The sequence below is a fragment of the Zosterops lateralis genome (genome assembly GCF_965231275.1).
Source record: "Zosterops lateralis genome assembly, chromosome: 11".
Classification (NCBI taxonomy): Eukaryota; Metazoa; Chordata; class Aves; order Passeriformes; family Zosteropidae; genus Zosterops; species Zosterops lateralis.
In genome coordinates, this window is record NC_139771.1 from 9,955,765 (window position 1) to 9,968,023 (window position 12,259).

General features: G+C 49.0%; 1 protein-coding gene across 1 annotated transcript; it reads right to left on the reverse strand.

Moving 5' to 3' along the window:
• Window positions 1-1,036: 1,036 nt before the first annotated feature.
• Window positions 1,037-6,659, reverse strand: DNASE1L3 (deoxyribonuclease 1L3). Its single transcript, XM_083869673.1, has 8 exons — window positions 6,448-6,659; window positions 4,909-4,997; window positions 4,203-4,295; window positions 3,799-3,911; window positions 3,198-3,310; window positions 2,719-2,876; window positions 1,775-1,871; window positions 1,037-1,544 (listed from the first exon to the last, which is right to left on the reverse strand). Exons 1-8 carry the CDS (start codon window positions 6,577-6,579, stop codon window positions 1,416-1,418), a joined length of 924 nt encoding a protein of 307 aa, XP_083725799.1. The 5' UTR covers window positions 6,580-6,659; the 3' UTR covers window positions 1,037-1,415.
• Between the last annotated feature and the right edge of the window lie 5,600 nt (window positions 6,660-12,259).

Sequence of the window (12,259 nt, forward strand, 5' to 3'; positions counted from 1 at the left end):
GGCCAGTGGATGATCAGAGGTTCTGTCGATGGTGGCTGGAAGGTCAGGGATGTCCGGGCAGGGCAGGGCAGTGCAGTGCAGGGCTGCAGAGTAGCAAAAAGCCTCAGAGCAGGGCTGAAGAAACGGCGGCAGGAGGAGGCGAGCTAAGAGTTTGGGGCCCATGAGCAGATGGGTGTAGATTTTCTCAGGACCGAACCCGGCTGGGACAGCGCACTCCTCCCGCAGGCAGCACCAGCCTGCCCGTGTCCTCTCCGATGGGATGCTGAGAGCAAGAGAGCAAAGCTGCCCCCAGCCCTGTCCTTATCTCCCCCTCCTGACTTTGGCCACCTCTTTGTTTTGGTCAAGCATCCTTAGGCACACAGCACTTAGTCTCCTAGCAATTTATGGGGAAAAATTCTTTAGAGTAAAAAAGGAACAAACCTAACCCCCAACAGGGCTGAGCTAGGAAAACAGATTGCTGCATCATTACATGAAATAATCATCATTAAAATCTGGTTCGTCAGAGGATTTGAGCTGCCACTGAGGTGTGTGGGATGGTGTGGTTTGCTCATTTATTTATTTATTTATTTGGTGGGGTTTTTTTGGGTGTGGGTTTTTTTTTTGTTTTGTTTTGTTTTGTTTTGTTTATTGTTTTTGTTTGTTTGTTTGTTTTTTTAGGGAGGGGTGCAGTTCACTTCCATGTCAGGATGCTGAAATCAGATTTTGATGTGAATTTGATGACACTCACTTGGCAGCAGTGTTACCTAGGATGTCTCACCTGAGGTCTGCAGGTGGACAGGGGCAAGAACCATCAGCTTCCTGCTGCCCCAAGCTGGGGCAGTGCAGAAGAGGGGCTCTAACTGCCTGTCCCTCTGTCTTTTCTTTCTGTCTTTCCCAAATCCCTGTATGCTGTGACCAATTTAAACCCCTCAGTAAGAAATACTCTAAACTCAGCAATATTCTACATTGCAAACCACCAAGTACAGCCTCATGTCCCACTGGTTGCCACTCTGAAGCATAAACACACACACATACACAGAGGCACATATGCATGATGTAAAAATCCTTTTAATTCTTCTGCTCCTGCAGAGGAATGGCAGAGCTCCAGAGCCCATGGGAACATGTGGAGTTCCCTGCCCTTCAGGAGTTGTGGGTAAAGCACACAGAAGTATTTCATCCCTGCATTAGCTCCTTACATTTGTGACCAGTACAGTAAGTACAGTGTGCTGTTTCTAGCTGATTTTTTTCTGTATACAATGAAGAAAAAATAGCGTGAAGGTTTAATTTGCCTTCTCAAACAAAATACTTGAACTTTAAGAAAATATTTGAGGTTTTTTACCCACTAAACATTGCACTTGCTGTATTTCTACACCAGTCTTCTACAAGATTTGTTGGCATCTGTGTATTTCCATGCCATGTAGGAGGACCCGGCGTGCTCATGATCTTGATCGGCGGCTCTTCTTTGGTCTCCTCTTCCTTGAAAACTTTGATCTCAGCCAGTTGAAAAAGCCCCCTTTTGCTTTTAACTCGAATTCTACCGGGAAATGGTCGCTCACCCCCAGCGCCTGCAAAGGCAAGAGCACAGAGGGTTGGGAGCCACCCACACTATCTCCAAGTCCTGCCTGGATGTGCAGTGTTAGATGTGGGGAGGTGGCATGTGGGCATTGCATTGGTTTGGGAGCCATGGTCAGCAGTGTCCTGGTTTTACAGGCAGTTCAGCACTGCCTGGACACTGCTGGCTCTGTGCTCCCATGTCAGCCCTTCCCCTCTACTGCAGGGGCTGTGCTGTGCCTACCTGCTCCTCAGTCATCTGAAATTCCTCCTGAAAATCAAAGATGTTGACAGAGTGTGGCACCACAGCCTGGATGAGCTTCTGTCCACTGACCACAATCCTGTAAGGAGCAAGGGAATGGGGTGCTGTGATGGGGTACCTGACCTGTGGCAGCCACACTGCACTGAGCTGGTGGCCAGAGAGGTGGCTCTGAAGAAGTCACAGCTGTGTGTGGTTTGTCCTTACCCAAGAACTGCCCACCCAGAGATGTCAGCTCCCTTAGGTGCCTCCCTGGCAGCAAGGCACATAAATATCTTGGTGTGCACTGGCCTTGGAAGCCAACACTAAATGACTTCTGTCTAAACCCACCCAACAATGCTGCAAATTTCAAAGCCCTGCTTTGGATATAAAAATCACAGGACAACAACTGGAGTAGCAGAGAAGTCCTGCTCAGACCCAGAAACTTGTCCTTCAAGAGGACTCTGGGCTCTAACAGCTGGTGTATTCTTGCCCCTGCTGAGGGAACTACAGTGGCAGCAGGACTTGCCACATGTCCAGGGCAAGGTGAGGTGTCCCCTCCCTGAGCAGAACCTCACTGTGCATTTGTCAATCCAAATTACAAACAGAAGAGCAAAAGCCATGGTGTAAAACTGGCATGGAGAAGGCAGCAGCACCTCCTGCCAGGTGTCTGCAGAGCTCCCTGCAAATGAAAGTGCTGCTGGCTGTCCTGTCATCTGTCCCCACCTCAGCCACAGCAGTGGCTAATTTTCTGTAAATCCTGCCCTGTCTGGTCTGCAAAGGGCTTTGTGCTCCTGACTAGAAGCATTTGGATCACGTTTCTCCTGGACGTTGCTTTAACTTTGATGGCTTCATGGACATTTGTTTCCTCTGTTGGTCACTGACACCTTTTGATACAATTTTTCTCCCAGAGTCATGACTAGTGGGTGGTTTGGCAGTGAGCCCTTTACCTGTCATATGGGCATCTGGTGCTGTTCTTCACCGTTGTGTCATTTTTGTCACCAATTAGCCAGAGGAATTCAGAGTTAGTCCTCAGACGGATGTTCTTCCACTGCTTTTGGGGAACATAGCTACACCCAGCATTGAAGTCCCCCATGAAGATGAAGTTCTGGAAAGTAGGAGGGTTTCCAAATGTAACCATGAGGACAGTTTTCAAAAGAAGACCAATGAGGTTTTTTATGCTCCATGGATGCAGTGGGGCTTCTCCCTTCTGCTGGGCACATCAGGGCATGCTGGTAATAGTTTTATTAGGTGATCGAGTTTACTGTATAAAATGTGGAGAACTCAATGAAGTTACACCAAAGAGATACTCAAAACCTGGGGGAGAGGCATTATCAATGGGTTTAAGGTTTTCAGCTCTGAATAGCAAATAATGTGGCCAGTGACTCAGTACCAAAGCCCTTTTAGTGACACACATGTGGCAACCAACCTCAATTTTCCAGCGCTGTTTGACATCTAAATACACATCATAGAGCTCATCAATCTCCCGCACTGCCGTGTCTGGTGTGGTGTGCAGAGGGATAATGGCAAACTCACGGACAGCTTCAAAACAAGGCAGAGGAACAAGAAGATGTAATGGTTAAACAGAGAATGAGTCACAAAGAAACAGACTGACGTGTAAGCAAGGGTTTTTTTCTGAGGAAGAAACAGCTTCTGCTCTGACTGTAGACCAGGGTGATCTCTGTGGTTGCACAGTGACCCCTCCAGGCACTCAGCTGGGTTTAGAAACTGTGCCTGTGCAGGCAAATCCTAATCCAGCACCACACAGTACCTGGTCCCAGGCTATGCCAGCAGCATCCACAAACCCACTACCCATGGCAGCAGCAGAGTCTTTCCCAGCAGGGCATGTGCAGGGCTGTGGGATTTCCCAGAAGCAGCAGCCCTGAAGGGAAAATGGTGCTCTTGGAAGGAGAAGCAGTGTGGGGTTTGGATGCAGCCTCTCGAGCCTGCCCTCTGATGTGCTCAGGTCCAGGCAAGTGTGGCTGTGCTGACACACAGTGAGACAGTGACTTGGTTCTGAAACATCTCACCGGTTTTGGGAGACTGCAACCAGATGGCAAAGGGCTCTCTGGAGAAGACATCCTCATCCCCGGGCTGGGTGTCAGGGTACTGGTAGGTTTGTTTCACCAATACCTGATCTTGCCTGCAGCAGAATGAACAGGATAGGGGATGTCACACTCGTGGCTCACTGAAACATGTCTAACAGTGACTCCATTTTCTGATGTGGACCTGGGCCATAGTCTGAGATGGATACAGACGCACTGGTGTCCGCTGGGATGATCCCCACACCCAGGCACAGCCCAGCCCACCTGCACAACCTGCACCTCTCCAGCTCCCTCACAGCAAAGCCACCACCATGTCCAGCCCATCTCCAGGGACTGTGCTCCAGAGGGCAGGGGTGGGGCTGACTTGTTGGCAAAGGGGGCACACCCACCTATAGATGAAGGCATACTGCTCCTTGTAGGTGCTCCTTCCCAGCCTCTTGCTGGCCACAAACTTGTACTCCTCTTTTGGTCCATTCAGCTGACTGGAAGGAAAGTGATGTTTTTGCATTTATTTCTGCACTCACAAGGTGCTGAGAGTGAGATAATTTTGCCTGTGCCCAGGGGTTTGTGCATCACCTGCCTGACCTCAGAGGTCAAACCCTTCTCAGAAGCTGAACCTCTGCTCTATCACTTGCTCTTCACTCTCTCCCTGCTCATTGCAGCCTGTGTCTCCTTCAGCTGGGTATCCTATCCAGCCAGCTGAACGCTGCTATATCCTCTGGATGTCCGGATTGTCCAGGCAAGCAATCCCCAATCTAAAGCAGTTCCGAGCCCTGCAGGAAGGTGGCTGTCCTGCTGCAGCCTGATGCCAGCCCAGTGAGGGCATTTCCCCTTCCTTTTTTTCCTCCTTCGGGAACTTCTCTGTAGCAAGTTGAATTTAACTTGGCTATACTGATTTAAAAATGTGTTCTACAGTGGTGTGGAACTGCCTTTGCTCCTGTCCCTTAGCGAGACTGCCAGAGTCTGATCTTTCCTTGACAATGGGACAGAGCCCAGGTCCTCAGATTTTGCCCCAGTAAAGTGGCACTGAGTAGAGCACAGGCTCTTGCCAAGCAGCTTTCCCAATATTTATCCATTTGCCGATGGCCACCCTACCTGGTGAGCTTCTCCACCAGGAGAGGACAAACACGGTTCTTGCTGTCCTTTATTTCCATCAGCAACATGATGTCACAGCGAGAAATGACCTGCAAGGGGAAGGAGTAGGAGGAAGTTTGCACACATCTGGTTTTAGAGGATTAGGAAGGGGTTAGAAAGAAGTGGTTACAGGCACGGGGGAAGTCCTTTGTGAAAGAAGTGGCATGCAGCCTGGGATCGTGGGAGAAGAGCAGGGGCTGGAACAAAGCTTTTCTGCTTTCAGAGCTGCTGCACGCCCCAGCAGGAACTGGGAGAGGGAACCCAGGAACAGAAAAGTTTCAGATTCAGTGAAAAATTTTGGCACTTGACCCTGAGGAGGAAGTGTGGAGGGGAAGGGGCAGCAAAAGCCACCCCTGTGAGCCTGATTCCACCACCACTCCTGGGGTGCTGCCTCTGCCCTGCCCCACTCCTTCCCCACAGTAAGCATTCACTTGTCTCAGTTTGTTGCAGATTCCTCTGAAATAGCCCCTGGAGTCCAAAGAAACACCCTGTATGAAAATGGGGTCCCCCTGTCTGAAAATGGGGTCCTGACACCAGGGGATTGCACACCTCAGAGGGACTGAAGGGTCAGCTCCCACAGCTACTGTTGGGATTCCCCTGTGGGAAAGTCCAGCTCACCCAAAGCCCAGCATTCTCAGGGACTTCCCTCTGCCCCTGCTTTCACTGTTCTTTAAACTTTATGGGTGATTTTTGTCAGGGAAAAAAGCCCCTCTTTGCCCCCTGAAACTTGCCTCCAATTATCAAAGTGACCCCAAAATTTAGTATACATTGCCCACAGTGATGACGGTATAGGAAGAATGGTCTAGGAATGCAAAGCCAAGCAAACCACTCTTCTCTGCCAGTTTGCAATAAAAGGAATACAACCCAACTATATGGTGTCATTCCTCATTGGTGCCACTCTGCACACACTCACTAATACCAAGCCCCATGTCCTCACTCACTGTGGCACCTTGGAGGGCATTTGCAAAGCTACAAGTTTAAAGGGTGGTTCTTTTTTAAAACTGGGGTTATCTTCAGCTTTTGTGGAGGCAGCCTGATAGTGAGGGTTTGCTTATAGAAATTGGCAATTGGGTTTTTCAAATTTCTACCAGACTCTGATATGACAGATACTATTTGCTGTCCTGAGAATAGGTTTAATTAGACAAGAATATTTGAGAATAATTAGCACATAAGGAAGGTAAATAATCTATCACAAACCAAAGCTTTGTGGATTCAAAGTAGAAATTATTTTTATTGTGCATTGAGATTTTCCTCCTTTCGTAACTCAGTTTCCAAAGGAAGCAGCACATATTTTTTCTGTTATATTCCCAGGAAGTCTAAAATAACATACTTCTGTTCAGCCACAGGCTGATTTTTACTTTAAGAGTATGATATTTTTAAAATAATTAGCTCTTATTTTTACTTGATATTTAGCTGTGAAAGACAAACAAAGTGCAAGATTATGCATCTAAGAAACCCTAGAAAGCTCAGTGTCTGTCCCATCCAGGCAAACAAACGTACCTTTACCACAGCATCGACGACTTCAGGTCTGGCTATTTTAGTTTCTCCAAAAGACCTCACATTGAAGGAGCAGATTTTTAGACTCAGAGACGGGTTGAAATGGAAGAGTGAAAGTAAGAAGAAGAGCAGCATCTTCACAGACCTGGGCAAAATGAGTTGCTGCTAGTGTGCCTATAAATATGTATGTGTGTGTGTGTTTATGTATCCGTCCCTCTGTGGCTGGTTGGGAGGTCAAACTGAGCAGTCAGCTCTGTCAATCATGAACAGGAATCACCATTTCCTCTTTCCCTCACTTCCATATTCCAGCACAGAACAGCATGGAGAGTGAACTTCTGCCTGAGGGAAAAACAGGCTCTTCTGAGCCAACCTCTGAATCCTGGCAGAGCAACAGCTACACCAGAACCAGCATCCCTCCACACAGGGAGACATTAGCTGTGGGATGCTTGCCATGACTGGGCACCAGCTGGGACCACTCTGGGCCATGCTCGACTAGGACCAGGCTCCCTGGGCCATTCTAGGCCAGTGGTAAACACCAGGAGGTGGATGGGATGGATGGTGAAAGGGTCTGGGAAGCAGCATGGGGGAAAGACTGGGGTTTCTGGAGGGCACCAGAAGCCCATTGGAAGGGACTTCCAGGCAGCCATGGGAAGATACATGATGCCCCAGAACTGCCCCTCAAACTCTGGTCAAGTGTTCCCAGCACAGGAGTCTTGGTTCATGCATGTGAGTCTGGCTGGTGCTGTGTGGGGAAAGGGGATACACGAGTTTGGCTAAAACAACAAATGAGTGAGGTTGCTGCAGATGAGATAGCTTGGTCCCTTGAGGTGGCTTTTGGAGGTAAACCACTCTCCTATCCCCTTAATCCTTCACCATGTGTCAGCCCTCAGGCAGAGGCACATCTTTTGGCCCTGAATCAAGTTATAAAGGCAGGAGGTGTAACAAGAGTTCAAACTGAATGACATCTTTAAGTGTCTTGAATTTTTCTCCCTGTGCTTACAGGGTGCTTTCATATCCTCCTTCCTTTCACTAGGAATACCCAGCCTGCCTGCACCCTGCTGCCCAAGCAAGTCTAGCCAGAGCCACCAGGACATGGCTACCAACACTGAACCAACTGCACAGGCTCAGACGGAGACAGCACAAAGCACAGCACATGGAAGGGCTCCCAAAAGAGGTGGCACAGCTGAAAGCAGTGGGATCTAGGCTTGCTGGGGAGGGAAGTTCTCCAGGGAACATGCTGCAGGTGTTGGAATAGGCACCACAAATCCCTTTTGGCATTACTGGAATTTGGGGCACATTTGCCAGCAAGGGATGTGTCACCACATTTCCTCAGTGTTTGCCAACCAATAGAGCAACTTGGGGACTGGGCAGGCAATCCTCCAAAATAACAGGGCTTAGGTGGTGCTTCCTCTACTCTGGGTCTCCAATGAGCTGTCTCCAGGAAGGACAGGCTTTGGAAGAAACTAATAAAAAGAGAGGAGTGGGAGACAGCCTTGGAGGGGTGAAATCTCCTTGCTGAAAGTGCAGCCTGAGCCAAGTGCTTGCGACAGCAGCTGCAGCTTCAGGGTCAGAGTCATCAAAACCCAGAGCTCTCCCCAAAATCAGGCTTGTTTTGGCTACCCTGGCATCAAAGAGCAAGGGTTTGTTGTGATGCCCATGAAGGCTCTGACCCTGAACCGTGGCTGTCAGTGGTGTTTATCTTCAGGGCTCCTGGCTCATCAGTTACCCCTTTCTCCTCCACCCCAGGGGCCAACAGCAGCCAGTTGACCTGTGGGGGGTGACAGAGGGAGCTCATGTTCCTTTCTGCAACACTTTACTCCCTGTTTACTGCACTTCCTGTACATGACCTCTTTGCTCCTTATCAGATCATACAGCATGCTTGATATGGGTGCCTGAACACTGACAGTTCAGGGCTGTCCTGCTCTTACACAAGAAGCTGCTGGTGAAACCAACATAGTCTGGGGTTCTTGTCCCCACTGGGAATGATGCCAGGTGAGAGACACCTTCTCTAGATGAGCAGCACCTGTGGAACATTCATTAATAAAGACCCTCCTCAGCCCCTCCCTGATCTCAGGAGACTAGAGGCAGCTAAGGAGGCTGAGGGTAATGCAGAAGCCAATTTAGGCAAGAACTCTGAGCAGTGAGTAGGTGCTGCCCAGGCCCTCTGGTGAAGCTTTGCTAATAGCCTGTCCTGGTTGCATGTAAACTGTGGCTGCTGTGTCACTACCTCTGGAGCAGCAACTCAGCCCTCCATCTTCTTCCCACTCCCCAGAAGGTGCTGTGGGATAGAAGGAGTGAGATGTGTCCCTGTATCATATACCTGCTTAGGGTCCCCACGGCACAGAGGGCTGTGAGAGTCCTACAGCCATGTGGGAGTTTCTCCTCTCCCTTCAGGCGTAGCTGCTTCCTTTTGCCTGTAGCCCTGGCCGCCGGTAGGGAACCAAAAAATTGTTTTTCCTGGCAGAGATGGACTGAGAAGATCTCTCCGGTTTCCTGTGCCTCCTTGGGAAGGCTGGAGGGAGACACTGTGGGTCAGCCCACATCCCCTTCTGCTCTGGCAGAGGAAGCCTACTCTGGGCTGGAAGGGCAGCAATGACTCACAGGATGCTCCACGAGGGGGGAGCACCCGTGGGGTGTTGGGGCTTGGCTGAAGCTTCATTTCTTCTCTGTAGGAGAAATGTGGTGTCTGTGTTCTGGTCAGGGGTTTGGTACTGTTGGGGACACCAGTGCTGCTGTGCCTTTTCAACAAAGGGTGGAAAGGCTAGCCCAGTCTGCCTGAGCCCCAATCTGTCAGGGTGTCCCTGCTACCCCATTTGACATCCCCATTAGCCTGTTCCCCCAAAGAGGAGATTGGCTCTAGGGAACCAGGGGCAGCATGAGCAGAGGTGATGTTGGGTGTGAGGGGCAGTGTGGGGACCTACACCCCCAGGCTGGTGCTCCCCAGGTGCCACCATATCTGTTTTCTGGACAAGGGGCCTCCCCTTCCATGTACCAGGCTTTAAAGTGTTGCACATTTCTTAATTTTTACCACTTCTACACAAATTGCTGCTCTGTCAACATCTGCTGTGACAGAAGGGCCAGCCCACGGGCAGCCAGAAGATGCCATCCCCATAAAAGTAGGTTCCTTTGGGCAAAGGAAATTACCTTTGGGCTCTTGTTGACCTTATCACAACCATTAGGCAGAGTATTTTATCACAGTTTCCTGGACTTTCAAGTTAATAAGTAGCAAAGCACTTGAGCCATCTTGTATTGCTAAAGTTCATAGCTGGGCTGGAGACCATATATGGTCATTTAGGAAGTGATTTCAGTGCCAATATAATGGCAATAGTTGTCCTGGTGTAACCCTCTGGCATTTCAGTGCAATGCAGGGTAAAAGTATTTGGTGTGCAAGATACTTGATTTTTATTTATAATTCTGGAAGGTAAGTGTTCTACTTAATTAATTACTGTCAAGGCACAATTCCTTTGCTAGTCCAGGACTCTGATAGGGTTTTCTTTTTCAACTTAATATGTAAGTATTGTTCAACTAGTGGTTTGAAGCATGACAGCCCGCCCACTACAAGGCAGTCCAAGGAAAAATGCCTCATGATGTTTTCAGTTTCTTGAGGGAAGCTGCTTAGCTGGGCTTTAGGAGAGCAGGAGGTAGTCTGAAATACAGGCTTTGCTGCAGGATGGCAAGATGAGGCTTTGAAGTTAATCCTCCATAAAGATATTGCAGCCACCAAATAAAGTTTTGTGCCAATAAGTATACCCACATTGTTAGCAGTTAAAGATGTAATTAGACTGCACATAATATATGCATTAACTTTGACTAAACTTAATAAAGTATTGTTGAAAGCTGTTATTAGGCAAGTAGGTCTTGCTTTGTAATGCTTTAAAAGGCAGCAGCATTGTTTGTCCCAAGTTGTGCAATGAAGCCCCTGAAGAGTGACAGGGTGGCTGCTCAAGGTGGTGCTCAGAATAGTTATTTACCCCTGTGCTCACCCAGAGCTGCTGTTTGCAAACCAATTACCCCTGTCCTGAGGGGGGAATTTTGGTAGCTCTGTGTTATTAAAGTGGCACTGCTCAGGGCATGGCAAGGCCTTCCCCAACAGCAGCTCCCGTGGTGGGCTCTTGGGCACCTCCCTGCCCCAGCACTCTCCCATGCCCACAGTGCCCTGAGCATTGCTCATGGATCATGCCACTGGACCACCACTGTGCCAGTGGAAATCGATGGGGACAAGTCACCCCAGGAAGATGGGTCACCCCACCAAGGCAGTCATTTGTTATGACTGCAAACAACTTCAACACGTGCCCTAGGGATCCATCAGCCAGGAGTGGAAAATAACATGGAAACTTTTCACCTGGTGGAGCAATGCTGCTTCTCAGCTTGGTGAGGAAGAAGCTGGAGTTCTCCACAGCCATCCTGGACTAAATCCAGCCAGAGCTTCCACCTTCCTATGGAAAACAAGACTGTTTACATAAAAGTCTTGTGTCCTGGTTTCTGCAGCCACGCGACAGCTAATTCCGATTGTTTTAAATTTTTTTTTTTTTAATCATGTGGTTGTTCTGATTTAGAGATACAATTCATTTCTCACTGGATCATAACTCATTGTTGTGGTCATTTCCTGTCCTGCTCACAGGATCAAAGCTGTGCTCCTGTGCTCCTGTGGGTGGGAAGCCCAGCTCCTGACACTGGCATTAGGAATGAGTAATTTTTGGCTGAGGGCCGGTGTAGCTGGTGCTGGGCTCCAAAATGCCAGCAGCCTCAGAGGGTGACATAGGAGTGACTCAGTCCTCACCAACTGCACAGCTGTGTGATGAGTTGTCTGTGGACAGAGAAAAGAAACAAAATTCATGGAGCAGGTCAGTGCAGGCACTGGCTTTTAATTTGGGCTTGCCACATTGCAACCACACCAAACACGGCCTTGCAGGGTCCTAATGAGATGTCCATGGAGTGCTGGGGCTTCCTTCAAAGATGAGGCTCATCTGTTCTCTGTGGTGTGCACAGGGAGCCCATCTGTGCCCTGCACTCTCCCCATTGTTCCCCCCTGTGCCATCTCAAGTGCTCAAAATCTCCACTGCAAAGGAGGAGCCTCAGCCCTGCCTGGCAAAGTGATCACAGCACTGCAAACTGCCTCCTTCAGCAGGGCTGCGACCTGTTGAAGTTGTGGTCTTGTGGCAGTGGCTGGATCAGAGAAGCCCATCACCTCCAAAGGAGACTCTCAATGACTCTTCCCTGTGGCTGCACACAGAGATTGGTGGAGCGTTTTTCCTGCTTAGCTCATGCCACGTTTCGACACAAAACCACCACACGTCTCTGCTTCAGCTTCTCTGTTTTAAGCACCATCATTTGCTATGACTGTATGCAGGGGCATTCCCACCAGGTGGCCTGAAATAATCATCGTGTGGGTAATCCATCCCTTCGTGGATGCAACACTGCCCTGCAGGTGTCCCACGGGAGCCTCGGGCCATGCATGAGAAAGTTGAACAAACAACTCTGACTGCAAACAATGTTTGAATGCTTGTGAAATACCTCCCATATCCACTTAGGTCACCTTAGTAGAAGCTCAGCTTTGTTTAGCCTACCTTGATTGAAAAAGAAAACCCAAAACAGACTGAGCTTCAACTTCACCAGGCCACCTAACTCCTTAAGTTTTTGGTTATAAATCTCTTCTGACAGTTCATGTTATCAAAAGCTTATGGTTATTGTAGTAAACTCTGACCGGGAAAGCCCTTTACACTAATTATCTCACCTTCCCCAACCTGCCAGACCAAAAGGACATCCTTTATCAGAGCACACGTGGGGTGAGGATTTGACCCAGTTTGCATTTACT

Bases quoted from the DNA above. Each gene is read 5' to 3' on its own strand.
- DNASE1L3 (XM_083869673.1), bottom strand. From the start codon at position 6,579: ATGCTGCTCTTCTTCTTACTTTCACTCTTCCATTTCAACCCGTCTCTG. The intron at 3,912-4,202 runs GTGGGTGTGCCC...ATTCTGCTGCAG, and splicing joins CAGTATGCCTTCATCTATAG to GCAAGATCAGGTATTGGTGA. The intron at 1,872-2,718 runs GTAAAGGGCTCA...TGCTCCTTACAG, and splicing joins ACCAGATGCCCATATGACAG to GATTGTGGTCAGTGGACAGA.